Source organism: Malus sylvestris, chromosome 7 (assembly GCF_916048215.2).
Source record: "Malus sylvestris chromosome 7, drMalSylv7.2, whole genome shotgun sequence".
NCBI classification, from domain to species: Eukaryota; Viridiplantae; Streptophyta; class Magnoliopsida; order Rosales; family Rosaceae; genus Malus; species Malus sylvestris.
The window spans coordinates 1,595,422-1,616,383 of NC_062266.1; the positions used below are offsets into that span (position 1 = coordinate 1,595,422).

The 20,962-nt window shown below is 37.6% G+C and overlaps 3 protein-coding genes across 3 annotated transcripts; 1 reads left to right on the forward strand and 2 right to left on the reverse strand.

Moving 5' to 3' along the window:
• Positions 1–1,125: 1,125 nt before the first annotated feature.
• On the reverse strand, positions 1,126–7,940 carry LOC126628370 (DNA topoisomerase 2-like). Its single transcript, XM_050298012.1, has 19 exons — positions 7,298–7,940; positions 6,468–6,760; positions 6,306–6,372; positions 5,944–6,214; positions 5,656–5,855; positions 5,356–5,565; positions 5,120–5,233; positions 4,912–5,022; positions 4,650–4,814; positions 4,217–4,558; positions 3,980–4,113; positions 3,525–3,879; positions 3,246–3,432; positions 3,101–3,150; positions 2,584–3,012; positions 2,336–2,498; positions 2,156–2,223; positions 1,940–2,048; positions 1,126–1,849 (listed from the first exon to the last, which is right to left on the reverse strand). Exons 1-19 carry the CDS (start codon positions 7,874–7,876, stop codon positions 1,308–1,310), a joined length of 4,389 nt encoding a protein of 1,462 aa, XP_050153969.1. The 5' UTR covers positions 7,877–7,940; the 3' UTR covers positions 1,126–1,307.
• Positions 7,941–9,717: 1,777 nt separating this feature from the next.
• LOC126628372 (cytochrome b5 domain-containing protein RLF-like) lies at positions 9,718–16,485 on the forward strand. The gene is made up of 7 exons (XM_050298015.1): positions 9,718–9,858; positions 11,518–11,594; positions 11,765–12,125; positions 12,630–12,764; positions 13,391–13,441; positions 14,195–14,323; positions 16,341–16,485. Exons 2-6 carry the CDS (start codon positions 11,562–11,564, stop codon positions 14,287–14,289), a joined length of 675 nt encoding a protein of 224 aa, XP_050153972.1. The 5' UTR covers positions 9,718–9,858; positions 11,518–11,561; the 3' UTR covers positions 14,290–14,323; positions 16,341–16,485.
• LOC126628371 (uncharacterized) lies at positions 14,947–17,452 on the reverse strand. The gene is made up of 3 exons (XM_050298014.1): positions 17,064–17,452; positions 16,442–16,939; positions 14,947–15,551 (listed from the first exon to the last, which is right to left on the reverse strand). The coding sequence occupies exons 1-3, from the start codon at positions 17,152–17,154 to the stop codon at positions 15,037–15,039; spliced, it is 1,104 nt and encodes a 367-aa protein (XP_050153971.1). The 5' UTR covers positions 17,155–17,452; the 3' UTR covers positions 14,947–15,036.
• Positions 17,453–20,962: the final 3,510 nt, after the last annotated feature.

Here is a 20,962-nt window from a genome sequence, read left to right on the forward strand (position 1 = left end):
AAGATGCATGTTCATGTGCATGCTATTAAATATTAATTGTATGCGTTATTAATTTGAGATATTGTCATTTGATGTTAGCAAGTTTTCGGAATCATGAAACAAAATTACTTACAAAAGGGTACATCACTATGGTGATATCTATAAACAATAATGCAGAACCACGTGTATGTTATTAGTTTGAAATACTATCATCCGATGTTGGTAAATCCTCAGAATCCAAACATCAAATTGTGTAAACACAAGCCATTATCGAAAACTCAATCTCTAAAATGCTTTAGTTAGCCTCAGTTGTATATACATCTGAAGTGCATTCATGATGTATACACCTTTGTCTCTATATCACTCATCAAATCAGACGATGGAAGTACAATCGAGTAGGAAGATAAAGCAAGACTAGACTAGGCTTATAAAAACAATACTGTGGCAATCAACAATTTTGAGAAAATGACTGCTTTAGCTTACTTGTACAAGCAACAAAATGAAAAGCAAAAGCGTAAACCACAAGTTTTTTTCCTAGTCAAATTTGCTCTACTTTCTTATCAAGACTGTTTCGTATTCAATTTGAATTTAATTTTTTTAATTTAAAAATACTTTTTAAGTTGTAGGTCTTAAAAACTTGTTTAGTATGATTATTTTCAAAAATTAAATTCAAGACAAATTTAAAAAATAGTCTATTATCTAAAAATACAAAAAATAAATTTAACTAGGAAAATAGTCTATTATTTTTCTCTCTCCTCTCGTCACACTTCGAATCTCTCTCTCTCTCTCATTGTCTCCCGTTTTTTCTTTCCCTCTCCTCCAATATGCTCTCTTCTTTTTTCTTTCTCTCTCCTTGACTATCACTTTCGATCCTTGTCACCTTCGATCCTCTCCGATCCTCTATCACCTATGATCCTCTCTTCATCCTCTTTTTCTTTCCTCTTTCGCCCTCTCCTACGACCCTCTTTTTTTTAATCTCTTTCTCTAATTTAAGTTTTAAGATTTAAAAACAATTTTAAATCTCATAACAAATAAGTTTTTTAATAATAAAAAAAATGGTTTTTAAGAAATGTTTTGAGAAATGATGAAATTTTTTTTATAGGAATACCAAACCAGCCCTAAATTCTCCAAAACGTCTCTATCAAGTTTTCGGAAAATGAGTTATATTTCACAGATCAAACTTAACCTCAAATCGTCAATTTCGGCTAATCAGCACGATAATAACATCCTCAAATCTCAGTTACAAGTTTAGTCCCCAAAGACGCAACTTAAAATTTGGATACGGGGAATGAGCTAGAATTCCCATGGCAAAGACAATAACTGCTACACTAATCCTCATCAATGTCATCAACTGCATCAAAGTCGGAATCTTCACTGGCCGGCTCACTCTCTGAGTCACTCAACACGTACCTAGTCTGCCTGCGATTCGCCCTCTGAGGTCTTGCTCTTGCTGCAACTGGAGCTTCACTTCTTTCTTCAGCGGAAGGACTGTCCACCTTGTCATCACTTTCAGTCATCTCGTCTGCCAAACCAACTCTGCCCATCACAGAACCGCTTTTCTTGTTGAATGGTGATGCCCTCATCTTCCTCACTTTCGGCTCAGGTGAAGCCCTGGAACTCTCAGCGGGCTTCAACATGTCAGTTAAAAGCTTCTGGCCTGATGAAGTTTGAGGCTGCTTCTTGTTAGCTGCTGTGCCTCTCTTCTTTGCCGCCGCAGGGGGTTTTGATGCTGCCACCTTTGGCTTTCCAGCCGCTTTTTTCCTTCCCCCCTTCGGCGCAGCGGCTATTTCTTCTTCAAAATCATCGTCGCTGTCCATTTGCATGACCACCTTTTTGTTAGCTTCTTTCTTCTGGACCACCTTATCGTTGCCTGTCACAGTAGACTAAGTTAATCCACCACTTACTGACGAAACATATATAGGCTGATTTCTCTAGATAAGTAGTGAAATGGTATTATTACCTGCTGAATTTTCAGGAGACGAATCAAGGTTGTAGGCAGCAAGTCTTTCTTTCAGCTCAAGCACTTCATCGTCATCGTCATCACTCAGAACCGCAGAGGATTTCACTTGCTGCATAACAAACATAAAAATGTAAGTTCCAGCTTCTTGTGTACAGCGGATTTGTTCCACTAAGAAAGTTCACACAAAGAACTTAAAATAAAAACGGCAGCGCAGACCTTCTTGGCAGCAGGAGCTTTCTTTGGACCCGCTCCTCCTGTCTTTTTCACTACCTCGGGATCTTTCTCTGACAAAGCAAGCAGATGATATTATATGAGTAAAGCAATCCGAAAATTCGATGATGAAATAATATCTGCGGGCTATTTTAAACGAAAGCCTTTAACTAATCTGAGTGCTACCTATTTCCATCACAGAACTGGCAGCCTCTGCATTGTTGGCCTTCTTAGTATTTTTCCGTGGTTTAGGTGCTTGTTTAGAAGCCTTAGAAGCAGGTACATTTTTCACTTGGGTTCTTGCTTTCTTTTTGGCCTCCTCTGCCAAAGCCTCACTTTTCTCCAGCACCTGATATCAATGACAATATGTCAGACAAAGGTCAAAAGAAAACTGAAGAAAAAATTGTCAAATAGAATCAAATTTTAGTACATACATCAAGTTCCATTTCAAGAGCATCAAGATCCTTCAACCACAGTGACCTTGGTGTTGATTTTCTCAACTCATCAACCTCCGCATTGGCCTTATCCCTATCAGCCAATAGGGCCTGTACCCTCTCTATGGTCAAGGTCCCAATTGCCATGGATATTAGATACTCATAGTCACTAATTCGTGCTCCCTTTTCAATGGCAGCCTCAGAGTTCTCTTCTGCATCTTCTGTATTTTCAGTTGCCCCAGCAACTTCTGGCTCTAGGGCTTTGGTTTTCTTCGGAAAAGGAGTGAAACCTTTCTGTTGGAGCTCAAGGAATAGATCCGCTCTCTTTCTATTGCTCACTATGATCTCTCCATTTACAACACCAAGGATAAACCTAACCTTGTTCTCCAATTTTAACAGTTCCAACTCAAGGTCCTCCAATAGCACTTTCTGCATGCATAATAGAAAACCGGTTAACATTCGTAAGTCAGGCAAACAATATATATACCTGTATATTGATGGGCACAAATGAGCTTACCTTTCTTTTCTCATAGAATTCAAGTCTTAGGTGAAAAAAGTCCTCAAGAACTGCAGAAAGAAAAAACAACAAACAGAAAGTCTGGTTATATAACTTGTACAAGCAGGAGTAGAAGGAAAAAAAGAACGTGATGAAAAACTCATACTTTGTTCTGGAGTGTCATATTTCTTTATCACGCCTTTTCGATCAAACAGGTGCATATTACTCGTGCTTATGCTGGTGGTCAGTTTAAATTTCTTCAGCAAACCCTCTTGCTTGGCTGCCATCAGTTTCCCCTCACGCAAGTGGACTATGATGTCTACAGTACTGTGATCACTGTGCTGTGTGAAACCCTGCAGCATGCATAATTTCAATTAGGAACTAAATCATCTGGAACACATTTTAATTAAATACTGCAACTGTCAAGAAATTTAGGCCACTTTACCTCAATGAACGGATCCTTGGCTTTATCATTTCCTTCGGAGATGGACTCAAGGAATTCCTTATAATCTTGAGTCCACCTACGGATTGGCAACTCCGAAATCCTGAGTGACGTCTCACTGACTTCCTCTATGATGCCACAAGCAGTGTAGCTCACACCAGACTCCTTAACAGTTTTCTCAATGGTTCCAGTAAATCCTCTGTACCAGGGATCCATTGGCACCATTGCATCACCATCAAGCAAACGCCTCACATTTGCAACAATGTCTCTTGGGTTATAATTAGGAATGTACGAGCTCCACCCTGTCCCAATTCCTTCACTACCATTAACAAGCACTGTTGGAATAATTGGCACATACCTATACAATACAAACCATTGTTAAGCTGTGCAGCATATTCATTCTCAATTTGTTATCCTAAAAGCAATGTTCTCATTCTACAGGGAAAAGTTAAAAATACCAAGTGGGTTCAATAGATTGCCCATCTTCATTCAAGTAGTCAAGAAGTCTGTCATCATCCTTTGAGAAAAGGAACCTTGTAATAGGAGAAAGGCGGGTATATATATAACGAGCACTTGCATGATCTTTGCCTCCCTAAAGTAGCGAAATACAAGTGTAAATAGAAGATATCGGAATAACTTACACAACATGAAGAGCTTAAATTTTATTAAATATTTGCATGCATGGTTAATCTCACCAAGTTACGGGTACCAAATTGACCATTTGGTTGTAGAAGATTGATATTATTGCTCCCCACAAAATCCTGTGCCATCCCAATAATAGTACTTGCAAGACTCTGCTCACCATGGTGGTAGGCAGAATGCTCAGATACATAACCAGAAAACTGGGCAACTTTTGCTTCCTTGACAAAGTTCCTCTTAAAAGAGCTAAAGAGAATCTTCCTTTGACCTGGCTTCAAGCCATCAACCATTGACGGAATAGACCTTTGCAGGTCCGCCATGGAAAACTGTATAAGTTCCTTGTGAACAAAGTCACTGTACTTAATAAGCTTCTCCTTCTGATCAAGATGTACTCCAGGCTGCAAATACAGAAAGTTCAACAGTCTCAATTAAAAATGATATAGAATAATCATTTCCCAAATACAAAAGCAAATTGCCATAACTTCCCACCTCAAACTGCCGAAGCCAATTCTTCCTCTCTTCTATTTTCTTCTTACTAAAAGCAAGCTCAATTGCCTCCCCATCACGCTCATCTATCCAAATAAAATCTTTCTTGTGCTGAACAAGATTTTGAAAATAGTCCCTTCCTTCCTTAGACGTGCTTGTTCCCAACCCCTAAATGGACACAAGTATAAGTAGAAGAATACGAATAAACTTCAGAAACATGGTATGATTTCTAGTATGCCTCTACTTACATAAAGTGATCACAAACCTTATAATATTTTATGGACCAGCCACTTGCATTGCCCCTCAAACTTTCCTTCCATGCCTCATACTCAGGCATGGAGTAAAATGCAAGGGTATTCCCGTTTTTGTGCGTTGCCTGTACAGAAATAATACCACTTATAGTAATCTTTCAAAAACAATCCATCACTTATACTGAAGTTGCTAAGCAAACTAGCAAAGTCAAGTAAACCAACCTTGACAATCGGAGTTATGAACTCAACCAAAAAAGATGGAATTTTAAGCAGCGATGGCCAGAAGGAATGAATGAAGTTGATAAGGAGTCCCTTGATGTGGGAACCATCATGGTCCTATATAAACATAGAAATTAAGCTTCCGTTAATGATCAGAAATAAAAAGACAAACTGTTAAGATTGAACAGAGAAATCCAAACAAGAATAAAACAAAAAAAAAGAAGTTAAACGCATTCAACCTGATCGGTCATAATCATCAGACTACCATATCTTAAAGACTTAAGACTGGTATACTCTTTATCTTGCTGCAGTCCAAGAATCCTCTTGATATTCTTAATTTCCTCATTATCCCTGACCTGAGTGGCACTAGCTTCTCTTACATTGAGCAGTTTACCTCTCAACGGAAAAACACCGTAATGATCTCTACCCACAACTGCAAGCCCCGCCATCTGTTTACGATAAGTTCTGTTAATCTATTGCAGAAAGGAAGCCAAATAAATCAAGTAATTGTACCAATATTGTAAAACATAAAAACTTACTGCAAGAGCCTTAGCTGAGTCTCCTTCTGTCAATATCAAAGTACACTTCTCAGAATTCTTCCCTCCAGCATAGTTAGCATCCTCAAGCTTGTTGATATTATGAACCCTCTCTGTTTTAGTTCCATCAGTTTTCTTCAGGTCTTTGTTCTGTTTAAAATTTGCCCAAGAGAGAAGACTATCCACAATTCCAGACTTTGCAACTGCAAATTAATCAGCATACGAAAATCAAGATTAAGTGTCTGAGCCTAGTATAGTTGAACAATTTGAAATACGGTTGCATTTGCATACCTTTATTTAAGAAAGCTGGTGTAAGTTCACATTTAGATCCAAAACTATTTGGGCGTATCGTGAGAGTTTCCTTTGTTTGGGAATCAAATGCAGGGTTGTCAATAAGAGCATTGACAAAGACCCACAGATAATTCTTCACATTATGGGCTTTGAGGTTAGCATTCTTGTTCTTCTTATTTACAATATTCATCACATGGTTCGTGATCTGATCTGTTACGTAATTCACATGAGTTCCACCCTTGATTGTTGCAATTCCATTCACAAAGCTGACCTGGTAAAAATAGAATTGAAAACTTGAGATTGACAATTCTAAAGTGTACAGAACATGGTAATTTCACTGATTCAAATAGTTTTGTTCAAACCTGTTGAAACTGCCCGTCGCTGAGACTCACACAAATCTCCCACCTATCATTGACTTTCTCCGTCAGCCTGTCAAATGAATAGACACAGTTAGCAAATCCCAAACACAGATAAAAAAAAAGGAAGAACAAATCGGGACAAGAAGTGCAATTCATTACAAAAACCTTAGAAGGGGAGCATCTCTCGATTTTCCGGCAGATTGTAAGTAGAGGTCAACATAATCAAGAAATGACTTTACAGGGACCCTCGTTCCATTCAGCTCAACCTTCACCGTCTTTCCGAGGCATCCGGCCAAGTCAATTACTCTCTTTTGCATCAACGCCACCACATCATCTTCCAGATGGGTCATATTAAACTTGGACAGGTCGGGCTTATATGTAACCCTGGTCCAGTTCTCACTCTCTTTGCACTTTGTGATGACTGGCGCAGTTTTGTTCCCCATGTTGTTGGTGAACACCTGAAATCAGCAAGATCAGATTACTCCACTGACATAATGAATGAACACAATATCACTGCCAAATGCCTGCTGCAATGTTTGGTCAGGCAGAATTGGGAATCCATTTCAAACCCATCGAAAAATGAATCATAACATTTTAGCATTTTGTTTTCCTTACCAACTAAAAGGATCTTATGGGAAACAAGGACATTATTTTTCATCGGAGAATCAAAGATAGGAATAAGATGAGAGAAAATCGGTTAAGGTGGTTTGAACAGGTGAACCAAACACCCATGGTTGCTCCTGTTAGAAGATGTGATTATGAGACAGAGACGGTAGAAGAAGTCCTAAGAAGACTTGGAAAGAGACTAAGAAAATACATAGAGTACTTGGAACTAACGGAAGAATTGGTGCAAAATCGAGTGTAGTGACGTTGTCAGTGGGATAAGGGTATATATTTGTTGTTGTTAGAGGACCAATTCCTAAATCCCACAAAAGATTAAAACCCTACAATACAAATCAAACGTCACAAAAATTAGAGAATCCATAATTTTATACCTGCTTGTACTTCTTCTGTCGCATTCCGTCCGCCGTCTCGATGATGAACTCAGTGGAAAAGATGTTCGTAAGCTTGGCGCCGTAGCCATTGCGTCCACCGGTGGTCTTCTTCACCGTATCGTCGTAATTGCTACTGGTCAGGAGGTGCCCGAAGATCAACTCCGGGACGTAGACCCTCTCCTCCTGGTGAATCTCGACAGGAACTCCAGCGCCGCTGTTGTAGACGCTGATGGAGTTCTGCTCGACGTCAATGGTGACTTTGACTGAGTCCATGGACGGATCTCGCTGTTTGTTATCGGCGGCGTTGACGAGAATTTCGTCGAAGATCTTGTACAGGCCGGGAACGTAGGTGATGGAACGGTTGACCATCTCGCCATTTTGGTAGACCCAGAGGCTCGAGGTGTGCTTCTCGATCGACCCGATGTAGGTATCGGGTCGGAGCAAGATATGCTCCAGCTGGCTCTTCTTCTGGTACATTTCTTCGATAGTCTTGCCTTTTCCTCCGCCATCGGTGGGGGCTGGGTGGTCGATGTTGGCGTTGTTGCTGGTTTGGAGAGGGCGTTTCTTCTCGATCGCCATGGTTGGTGGCGTTTGGAGGAGGCGGATGGTTCTAGAGTGAGGAAATGAGTGAGGGGAGGGGGAGAGGAATTAGCGATTTATGAGTGGGATGCAACGGTCGATTAGGTTTTTGAATTCGAATTTCAAATGGATTTTGGGCGCGGTGTTTGAAATGTTTGAATGGGAAATCGGACGGATGGGGTTCGAGTTTGAAGAATCACGGTGGATGATGAAGGGGAAAGGGAATCATGTAGGAAGGCGTTGAATCTCAGTTGACTAGAAGGGTGCGTGCGTGCGATAATGGGATTTGTTTATGGGAAAGGAACTTGTATCTCTTCCACCAAATTCATCAAAGTCCGTGATTCAGACTATCGAAATTTGATTCAACAACTAAAATTATTATAATTTTTAAAGTACTCATGTTTGTAGTCATTTAATCAAATTTCAAGAACCCGGATTAATTGACTTGGTGTATTTGATAGAAGAAATCCGGATAGGATCCCTTTCCTTATTTATGGACACTTTTTATCAATGGGATAAACGTCGAGAAACTACAATAAAACATCATGTGTCCTAGAGGCTAGCGGTCTCAACAACGTCTCTCACGAGAAAATAAGTTTCTGCTTCTGCTGTAATGTGAGAATAAGCTCATATTTGTTGTTTCATATTTTTAGTTTTTTTCACCCAAAACTATGAAAATAAACTGTTTTTAAGTGTTTACCAAACACATTTTTGAGCTCAGCTGTTTTTTATATCCACTTTTTATAAAAACACCTCAGTACCAAACCAGTACTTACACTCATCCATATCTCTATTAATTAATAAAACTCTTTTTGTCAATCAGAAGTGGATGAAAAGACAACTTAGTCTTCTATCATACAAAAAAAATGATTGGCGATAATGTAATTTCATAGGTCCAAATTTTACTTTTTTATTTTATTAAAGCATGGTCTTTTGAGAATTAACCGAATTAATAGCTTTGGGATCGCTTAGATAACAAAATCTCGCTAAAATTACTCATATTTCGCCATTGTCAGATGAATGAGATACAAAACACCAACTACCATTCTAACCATTCAAGCATAATAGCTTTGGATTTTTAGTTCAATTGGTTTTATGATAGAACCTCAACTTCCTTCACAAAGACCTCTACAAATTTATATAAAGAATGAGGGCTGGGAAAACTTTGCCATACCCTACAAGCATTAAGGGAATCCCTAAGAACATGAGTAGCATATTCACATTCCTTTGCACGAGTGGAATGAAAATAGTTGGTAGTCAACCTCCTCTTTAGATCCTTGCTCAGTAGATAAGCGTAGTGTTATTTACGTACTTTTCTTTTATTTCTCATACATTATTATTAAAAAAAAATTCAATTTATTCGATTCGATTATTGAAATTTGAGAAATGTGTGTAAAAGGTAAAAATAATTGTGTGGATAACATGATCCTTAATTAATAGCTGAGCTCCATCTATAAACGTTTCCCAAGTACCGGAGGTGTCTCACCTAGGTCAGGTCACATACAATTTTGGTTACAGGTTTTGCCTCCATTTTAATTTGGATGACCGTATATTTATTTTGAGAAATGGTAAGAGAATTCTCTAAAAATAGAATTCTTCATGAATTCTATCACAATTTAACGTTAATTTCTGTGTTAGTATTATAAAATATTATGCCAAAAACATAATATATATACTTGTTTTCACGAAAACAACTTGTATGATACGAATTCAACACCACATTAACTTTCCGGACTCATAACATAAAAACATGCCAGAAAAAGCTAACACATACCCTTTTGTTATTAGCACCAAATAAGTACCATGCAAAGTCTTTCACGCTTCCACCCATATCTCCCGTCGACAAATAAATAAATACACAGAAATGAGAAGGCATTAGATTAGCTTGTTCTTCTAGCTGACAACAATAACCTGAATCCACTGGAGTCCAATTCCGCTGTCTGGACGATGGCAACTACATCAACCTGAATCCATACTTGCGAGTACGTTTTTCTTTCCCATCTCTCATCCACTCTGATTATTCTAAGCTTTCTGTTTCTGTATGATTGCTGAGAAAATTCAAGGAATTCACAAAGAAAATTGAAATTTCGACAATAACAGCCACAGTAATTGAAATTCAGCGTACATGAGATTCTGTGATCTCTTTCTTATTGTCATTGATTTGTTGGTCTTACCTGATTAGATCATTAGAGAGAGAGAGAGAGAGAGAGAGAGTCATCTGAAGATCACAACTTCATGGTTGAATTAGTATTCGGGTATTTTCTGAATTTTTTTAGTATGGTTAACATTTTTGTTCGAATTAAGGGTTTTGATTTAGCTGTTTTGTTTTTAGCTGATATAAATTGATAATTGGTATAATCGTGGTCTGTTTATAGATTAAAAATTTGTTTGGTAACTACTAAGAATACTGGGATATAATAATGTTGAATTAAATTTTGGTGTCATGTACTTCAACCGCATTCAGTTTCGGTATATAAACAACAACAAAAACAAAGCCTTATCCCACTAACTAGGATCGGCTGTATGAATCCATTACCAATGCAAAAAGCTAAGGACTTAAAGCTGAGCCTTGGTGTCATCTGCGAAAAACATACACCATGAGATATCATCTTGAATATGTCCGGTTAACTCATCCATTACTAATGCAAATATGTAAGGACTTAAAGCTATGCGTTGGTGTGACCCTATGATTATGGGAAAGCTTTCGGTGAATCAAAGAAGTTTAGTTAGACAAGGGTGTACTGGTATTTAGGGTCAGCTGGAGCACTGGAGGTTTTGTTCATTTTGTTTACTTTTTTCTCCAGTCCTGAATGATGAATGATTTTACTCAATTGCTGTCTTTGTAAAACTATTAGAGTGGAAATCTTTGTATGTCAATTGCTTTCTTCAATTGGATTTGAATGTATAAGGACTTGGATTCAAAGTTATGAGTATTGGGTAGTGAGCTATTTGCTTGAAATCACTTTGGATACTGGAATGAAGTTGTGGTAGAGTTAATGTTTGGAATGACTCCGGCATTTGGAAATTTTGGAGTCAAAGTTAAGCATACACAGTTGTTCCATGTTCAATTAAATCGAAGTTTTGACAATCTGTAATAAAGTTCAAGCTTAGTGGATTATTCGTTATTATTCCTTAGCTTATATGAATCATGGACTTTTGTCCGAACGATTATGATTTGTGAGTTTCATGGCGAAGAAAAGACATATGAGTTTGGACCTGATGCCCATCTCACTTAGTAAACACTAATATAGATGACATAATATTTTTCTTCTTCCTTTTGTTGGACATAACATTTTTCTGTACTCTAAAAAGTTAAAAAGCTTTACTGAGAATTTTGTTTATCCTCTTCAGTCTTGAGGAGGAGGGAGGGGGAGCTTGACCTGTTTTGCTGAGTTCCCAAAATATTTTTAAATACAGTTATCAAAAGCCGTAGAAAACAGTACTAAGCTGTTGTGTATTCAAGATTCATAATTGGCAGTGTGTAATCAAGAGTCTTAATTGTCCCCATTTCATGTATATTGTCTTACTAGATGGTTATCGTTTAAGTTTGGCTAACAGAGTATGGTACTATCGTATTTTAGAAATGGCATCTCATGATCTTTTTGGTATTAAAATGTGATGTTTATATTATCTTTTGACAGGAAAGATTGCTTGAAATAGTCTGGGAACTTTATTCAGCTTAGATATGGACAATGATAACGATTTCACTTTTTGCCAGGTAAGCGTTATATGTACATTTTGTTATCAAGAAAGCTATACCCTTGAAATATGCCCATTGATTCAATGCATCATCTGCGGTGGTTTGTGTTTCGGGGATACGATTGATAGTGGCTGGGTTTTTGTATGTCATAATTCCATATTGATGTAAGGTCTGTGGTATATGTTCAGGTTGGCCCACCAAGGAACCAGGATGATCATGAGACAAATAAGCTCACTTCAGATATGGAAAGCATTACCATAAAGGATGGATTGTCAAATGGCACTAGTAGTAATGAGAATAGAGGTGTTCTTTGGCAAGGTGGATTACCAGGAGGAACCACTTCCAAAAAAATGGAAATAGTTGGTTCTTTGTCTGTCAGCGCCATTGATGCATCATCCATGAAAATGAAATCTGAAGTTCCAAAGCAACTAAAATCAGGTGATTCTGGAAACTCAGTCAAGCCTGCAACTCGTGCTAAAGTTCCTTTTGAGAAGGGATATAGCCAAATGGATTGGCTCAAACTTACTCGAACACATCCTGACCTTGCAGGTACTTAGTTAAAAAGTGCCTCAGCTGATATTGCTTCTCATCTGTCATAATTTTTCCTCTTCCTGTCACTATTTTTCTTGACCTTTTTTTCCTGTCATTTATGTTCTGCTAGCTATGATGCATACATAATTTGTGATTTTCTTTCTAGCACTGGTAAGTTTTAAACTTTGTGATAATCCCAAAGAATGTACTTTCTTTTTATCTTTTGTAAAGCTTTTGCACTTTGTGATAATCCTAAAGGCAATTATCAGAAGATATAAAGAAAATACCTTCAAACTTTGCCCAATGAAAGTATTCTAGCTCTACAAGTTCATTGAGGTCCCTAAGTCATCCTTGTTGAAAACACATTTATGAATATTATGTACTCGTAGAAAGCCTTTTTGTCGTGAATTTCTGATGCATATTATTATAAGTTCAGAAAACAACTTGTGATATCTCTGGTATTTTCAAATGCAGTAGTGATTATATCAGTGTTAGCTTCTCAAGATACAAATTGTGTCTCAGGCTTAAAGGGACAGTCAAATAAGAGGCTTATTTCACTGAAAGAAGTTAAACAGCACCAAAAAGGAGATTCAATGTGGACTGTTCTAAAAGGCCGTGCGTACAATTTGTCTCCATACATGAAATTTCACCCTGGAGGTATGTACATGTTTTAGTCTGTTCAAGTTCAAATGTTAGCTGGAGTGAGCTGTGTCATTCCAAGTGTGTATTGCTGACACCTTTCTCTGTAAACCCCAAAATTGTTAAAGTATGTATATCAGGTTCTTGTAGTCTTCTTATTGAAGTTTTATTGCTCCAAGATGCCAACTTAGCCGACAAAATTAAATTAATAGCATGGGACATCTACGAGAAGTGCTACAAAAAATCTGGGCACTTTTTGTTTCTTCTAAATTTCTAATGAAGATTAGCTATAAAAGGGATGTGAGCTATTGATTTCAAGTTTACTTGGTGGATGTGTGCCAACTCTGAGCTCGTTAATGACCTAGGAAGAGTAATAAGGTAGAAAGGCAAAGCATTTACATTTATAGGGCAATCTGATGTTAACAATATCATTTCTATATAAGCATTTTCAAATGCATTACCAATTTACCACCAATTTTATTAAATCCTTCATGTTGCAATTGGCATAATTCTGTCACCAAAAAACTGCTGAGTGATGAGGTCTAACTACGAACCATAAATGAGACTTTGCGAGAGTTTCTGTATGTTATTTGGTTAGAACTACGACATAGTATTCCTGTTTTTGACGATTTCTTTTTCTTCAGGTGTTGATATTCTAAAGAAGGCTGTGGGAAAAGACTGCACATCGTTATTCAGTATCCTTTTCTATACTTAATCGGTTATGTGTTGTTGAGTTTTATTGTTCTTAAGTCTGGCATCTCCATGAAAACAAGAGAATAGATTTGCTACAACCATACCATATTATGTGTTTTGGGATGTGTTTTATTTTTGGGATCTGTGTCGTGGGTAGATTAAATCAAACTCTTCCAACGGCACATAGAATGGGTGGTGAGCAAATGTATTATCTGCCAACAGAACCGCCCGTAAAACTTGTTATTACTAGTGGAGTAGGATTGGGAAGGTTTTTCTCTTTTTCTTGTTCACCAAAGAAATTTTGAATCATAACCAGCATTTCCAAAACTTGAACAGGAATGTCGGATTCTCTTGTTCCTGCTTGTTCCAAGGAATGAGTTTCGGATTCCTGAAATCCGATTTGCCGAAGCAACGCAACCAAAAAGTCCTCCTAAGCCAGACCAGACCAGACCTTAAAACAAAACTAATAGTGCCTGCAAATCAGCAATGTGTTCGGGATCATCTTCATTTTATTTTAGCCTATTATAAAGTGGTTTTAAAAGAGTTCGCACTTGGTGCGATGGCAAGTGCCTTCGCCCATGAGCGGTAGGTCTCGGGTTCGAGACTTGGGAGCAGCCTCTCCATAAATGGGGGTAAGGCTAGCCGACATTCACCTCTCCCAGACCCTGCGTAAAGCGGGAGCCTTGTGCACTGGGTACGACCTTTTTTTTTTTATAAAGTGGTTTTAACTTTTGCTCCTTATTACATTGATTTAGATAAATACCATGCTTGGGTGAATGCTGAATTTTTACTCGAGAAATGTCTTGTTGGTACTTTAGACGATGGTGAAGGACAACATTCCAAACATTAGGAATCTGCGGCCCGCTCATCATACCGGCAGATTGGTACAGCAATTTATTTTCCGTTTCAAAGTTCACATTATATTGAGGGGTGTGATATCCACACACCCCTTTTTACTTCTCACACACCCTTTTAATTTTCGGCTGTTGGATCGGATGAATTGAAGAAGATAAAAAAAAAATCAGAAATTCACAAAGGGTGTGTGGGAAAGTAAAAAATGGTATGTGGATAGCACACTCCTATATTTATCACACTGGACGATTTTTATATATTCATTTTAGAAGAAACACACCTTCTCATACACTTGATACATGCTGTCAAATTCATATTTTGTTGTACATTATTCTTGCATAAGCATTAGAGATGTTCTTGCATGCTATTGAACTGTATTGTATGTTCAATGAAATCAAGATGTAATCCCCTTTTATTTTACCATAAGCTACCAAAGAAAACTTAAGATCCTTCACAAATAAAGCGCTTAAGACTTTATTTCATCATAAGCTACCGAAGAAAACTTAAGATCCTTCATAACTAAAGCCCTTTAAACTTACCTTAATGTCCAAAACACTTGAAGCACCGTTTTAAAGAAAAATCTCTAGATCCGGATATTATCCGTTACACAATCTCTAGATCCTTCATAACACATCTGCCCTCGTCAACGGCCAAATTTACAAAATGTCGGAATCATATTACCGGGTTGCACAATCTCTATAACAATGTTGTAGTCTTATGGTGATATAACTAAAAAAACAAGCATTTAAGCAACAGGGGAAACCTTAACTTCATCTAGGATAGGGCCACAAAGAGCTCCATAGTCCTTGGTGTGGTAGAAGGAGCTGAAGAACGTGATTCTGGTCCTGATTGAAACCGCTTTGAATCTGAAACTGGCCTTCTTGAACCCGCCTTTTCCTTTGGAGGCGAAGGGAACTTTGAGCGTGTCCTTGCCGGCAAATGCTTCAACCATCATTGATCCTTGGCAGCCGTTTCTTGCATCTCCGACAGTGAATGAGAGGCTGTAGAGCTTGTTGGGAACTGTTCTAATAATCTGGGCTATGGCACTTTCTCTCCCCGCAACAAGCTCAACTGCGCCCTTTCCGACTGGAACATTGAAGTGATTGGAATCGATGAACTTTACGGCCTTGAGTGACTCGATGATCCAGCCGGGGAGCGGGGATGTCACATCTAGTTGTTTCGGAGGGAGGAGTACACCATGGGAAGAGTTCAATAACCTATGGGGAGCCTCTTCAAAGCCAGGGTTTCTGACCAAATTATCTGCAAGAAACATTCGATGGTTTCAACAAAATAGCCTTGTTTTCTTTGTAAATACGAAGTTCCAATAAGCAACACATCCAAAAACCAGAGCATACAATTTAAAAACAAAACGGTTGCCAAACAAAGTGTCAAGCTTTCTGTCTTTCCAAAGGTTAAAACTGCAACTAGTTTACGTTTTTAGTAGACTGAACACCGAAATAGTTATCAGTCGACCCCTTGACCTAAAAAAAAGTTGGAAATGCCACCCCTAAGACCATCTCCAATGGTTGGACATTGGACTAAAAAGACAAATATTTTAATTCGGAAAATTTAGCTTTTAACCCGAAAATAGATTTTCTGCTCCAACCGTTTTGGTCTAAAATTTTAGCCAAAATTATTAAAGAATGAACTTAGGCTATTTTTTTGTTAAATTAAATTTATAAATAAATATGTCGACTATCGTAAATTAATTTTATAAACATTTTAATCTAAAAAAATTTAAATTCCGATAAATATTGGAAAATATAAATTCCGATTTCTTGGCTAAATTTTGAAGGAAATCTGGCATTGGTTTAGCATTTCGCATTTAACCCAAAATTTCCCTTGGGTTGGATTGGGTTTGGTGGGTAATTTGGCTTTTAATCCACCATTGGAGATCTAATGAGCTAGATGCACAGTAGACAAAGGAACCCAGATCTGGATAACCCATATATCTATCAAGCAAAAAACTTTGTGCAAATTCTATGTTACAAAATGTTTGAACAGAAACATGTTCTTTATAAAGGAGTAACAAATAAATTGTCCCTGCAGGACGTCGTCTAAGCTTTGGGTAATGATTCTACGTCCTAAAACAATCAACCATGTCAATAAATCAGATCGGAGCTGGAAACTAGCTGCATAAGTATAGTTACCTCTAGTGGGGTACACAGGGAAAAGCTCCTTGATAGCAATGGCATCCAAGAGAGGGCCGCAAGCAGGATCCTCTTGAACCCCAGGATTGTGAAACGTCACCTTTACAGTTTCAGAAGTTGCTCTGAATCCCCAAGCGTAAGTGTCGCCGCCGTTGCTGCTGTATAGGGTTTGCATAGGAAGGTCCCCTGCCTGGGGGGGCACCAAAACCCTCAAAACCTCCTCTTGGGCACAAGTCCTTGATGCCCCAAATGTTAGTGCATACAGAGAGCCTGGCTTGACCTTGAGGGTCTGGGAGATTGAGGCCTCATTGCCAAGCCTCACAGCATGGACGCCATGAGCTACATGAAAGTACATTCCGCCGGGTTGCGGCCCGGCGGAAATGTACTCCACCAGGCCATTGATTTCCCACTTGGGCAGTGCATATTTGCCTACCAGAACTGTTTTCTTGAGGTTAGTTGGTTTTGGTGGCTCTTCAAAGTTGCCATTGGCCAAGAGTCCTGATTAAGATGTGCAGATAAATAATAGATCAGAAAAGAGAGAGAGAGAGAGAGAGAGAGAGAGAGAGAGAGCACAAAAGTAAAGACAGAGCTCAGTGAAACAGATCAGAGAGAGAGAGCTTACCATCCAGAGGCACAGCTGCAGAAGCAGGATTAGTGAGCAGCAATGAGAATGCAAGCAAAAGTGAGAGCAACCCAGTAGCCATTTTCACCATTAGAATGGTAACAGATGAGAGAGAGAGAGAGAGAGAGAGGTGTTTGATGTGGGAGAGAGGAAGGAGGGCTCACAATTTATATGGTGTGGAGGATAAGATGGGGAAATGGGGAAGAAGGAAAGTTTTGCAGAAATCACGTTGAGGCTCAGAAGGAGCTGCCACCTGGCAACCTCCCCCTTCAAAATTCAAAGCACCCCTCTCTTCCCTCTGTTGGGTTTGTCTGCTTGTCTGGATTCCGCAAACCCCATCTTTCTCCGTAATTCATGTTAGTGCTATTCCTCTAATTTTCACCTTTCCAATTTTCCATCTCAAACCTCCAATTCCCAACATCCAGTTTAAAAACAAGAAGAGGAAAAACGTACAAACGCGTGTTGATCAACCAAGAGCCGGTATAAGTTTAGCTAAGTTGACCAAAACAGAGTAACATGTTTCACTAGAAAATTGTTAGCAAATGTGCCCCTCTTTCTGATTTGTTAAGCTAACTCTATCATTGTAAAGTCTCAACGTTTATGTCATTACACTTTTATTTGTCTTCGACTTCCATACCAAAACTATTAATGTAATGCTTTAAATTGTTCAGTACGGAATTTTACATTCTCAACATGGATTTTTAATTTTCTTTGTAAACATGAATAATAAGGTCGGGTTAAATTTGTAATGCTCCTCTTGCAGAAGACAATACATACTTAGTGTGCATAGTGTGAATCTTCCTAAAAATTACTTATTATTATGGTTTGTCTAGTATCAAAATTAAGTGGACTTTTTAGTTTGTGACAAAATAATTGAAATTTTGGGTTTTTTAGTTTATAAATTAAATGAGTATTGAGCTATATAAATCAAATTAGGTCAACTCAAATTTGATTAATCGGCGTCCAACATACGAATTGTGGATACTAGAATTTTCCCAAAAGGGTGTGATATCCACACACTTCTTTTTACTTCTCTCACACCTTTTTGGTTTTCGGCCGTTGGATCGGATGATTTGAAGAATATCAACAGATAAAAATTAACAAGAGGTGTGTGGATAGCCCACTCATTTCCCAAATTCGTCGGCACTTGATAGGGGGCTTTTGTTTTCTTCAAAATTTTAAACAAAAACCACAGAGGAGGAGGGGAGGGTCACGGATGTTTTTTTAGCTAGATTTTTTGAAGTGTGACGAATACTAGTCGAATACATAAGTACAATAATATAATTAATTAAAAACAAAAAAAAAATTAGCTCTTTTGATATGTGAAATATCTCGCGGGTCGCGGCGTTGCGTTGTATGATTGTATCATGTGATTCTGCTTTAGGAAAGTCTGACGAAAATGGCCTAGCAAAGATATGTCAGATTCTGTTTCTGCTAAATTAATTGTTTATTTGGTTACCACGTCTGCTAAATTAAACTAATCTCCAACCGTGTGGTCGCATTAATCAACTTTTAAATTTATTTATCTTTGACCAGTGACCACTATTACTGCTTAATTACATTTTCCACACAAGTTATAACATTAACAACAAAAAGATGGAAAAAAAGAGTAGATCTACGAATGTTTTGGGACCTACTTTTTGGAAAGACAAAAAAAAAAAAAAAATTTGGGACCACTCATGCATCATAGCATTATGGATGTATTGGAAGGACTGATGGGTCATGGAATACCTATGCCTCGATGACACTAAATGGTAATGGGACCTGTCAGTGTTAGTAATTGTTTGTTAGGACACGTTATACCACTCTCCTCTTAAGAGAAATTTATAGAAAACAAAACTAACGGAATCGCTATCGTGCAACATTTTAATGTATTACTATGTTGTCATGTGCAAAAAAAATTATTTAGGATATTATATTATTGGACTGAGATACTACAATGATAATAAATTTATTTCACGTAAATCGTTCTCATTTTGTAAACCTATCTTATGATTTTTATTTTGTTGTAAATGTGTCTTTTTAGCGGGGGATTAGATACTAACAGCACATGATATGATATGCACATGTCAAAAGTGATAGGATAGACCAAAAAAAAGAATCACATCGTTATATCTAAATTGATTAATTCCAACTCCGAAAAAAAGTTAAAAAGGTGAAAAAGTATGGAGGAGAAAATTTGTGTGGATTTTAGTTAATTGCAATATTAATTTAAACTTCTTCAATTTTCATAGATTGTTGCAGATCTTTTTGTTCGTTTTAGAATTTCCATTAATAAGCGACTCTTTTGTGAGGTTATTTGTGAAGTCTCTTCTAGTGAGTATTTTAACTTTGTATTGGTGTGCTATCACCTTCTGTTGGGTCTACTTCACTTTTTTGGTAACTTTGATGATGGTGTTGAGCAAAAAATTCACGTTGGTATGGAAATTACTTGGTTAGAAGTCAGTTCCTCTTCGAAATTGTCGATGTTTTTAACGAAACGTGTGCCCTCCTATTCATTATATTGCACTTTTGTGCATAGAATTTTTTTACATACTAATTCGCAAAGTTTTTGGTTGTTTCATTAAGAATAGAGTTCTTTGGGTTTCGGAGTGTCATCTCAGTCTTTTGAGTTTCGGTGTGTATGATTTCAAGATTTGGATGTGTTGCTTTGCTTATTCTCAGACCTACCTCGCCCTCAAATGCAACAATACGATGACAAATAATTTGACCAAGTTAGCCTTTTATGTTTTGTTGAAGTCTCTTTGGATTAAGGACGTCTTGAACGTTATCAAATGTCATCGTTGATATTAATTTGCAGCGATTGTTTTATTATGATCGACTTTTCGAAGGTAAGAAACATTTTTTTTTATTTTATTTTAGAAAACAATGAACAAACCAATTAATGGCATTTCTATTCCTGTGTTAGAATGACTTCTAGGTTGGAATACCCTTCTCCTCCTATGAAAAGAGAAAAAGAGAAGAAAAAGTTGTTACAACCAAATTATGGAGGTTGATAATTGAGATTAGGTTTGTACCCTAGTTTGCATGCACTGCATAAATAAGTGATACACATCAAAATTCAGTGAGGCCTTAATGGTGGTAACGACCTATACCCTTTACATTTAATCCAGTGAGGCCTTAAATAACAGCATTTTTCGTTTCAGAGAAATGTTAAGGATACTTTCTCAAAGTGAGATTTTATCTTTATTCTCTAGCACCTTACTGTTTAATATTAATTCTCGTGGCAATACTAGTATAAAATATTGTGCCGAAAATTATGAGGTGACAGAAAATTTATAAAGAATCTCACTTTTGAGAGACTTTCCTTAGCATCACTCTTCCCAGAAAAACTACACAAAATAAAGGGAAGCTAGGTTACATTTTAATTCTCACGTGTACGTTGGGAGAGAGGTGTTTGAAATTTCCTTCCTGAAAACTGGAATGCTCAGTTTCCTCTCCATGAATCCAGGAATTAACTTGGCTGCTGAACAATTTAGCAACCACTCCTTCTTACATCCAATCTCGTGTGGACACGTGTTCAAGTTTTGATTAAAAAATCAAAACTTAAACACATGTTCATCTGGAATTGGGTGTAAGAAGGAGTAGCTGCTGAATTTTCAGCTGACAAGTCATGTTCATGAATCCGTTATATAGGTGTTGACAGTTAATGTTCTATTTAAAAGCAACATATGCTCTTTAAACAATCAACCTACTGCATGCATGTGGAAAACGATACACGTACGCCTTACATTCTTTAACCTTCCCTTTTGTATTATAAACTTTTAGGTAAGCAGGTGTGGTTAATTTAATATTGTTGGTATGACCGTCTTCTTACACCTGAGTTTCGTAAATTATAATAGTGTATAACATAAATCGCCTTACAAAGAAAACAAAGGTAAAATAGTTTGCAACAAAAA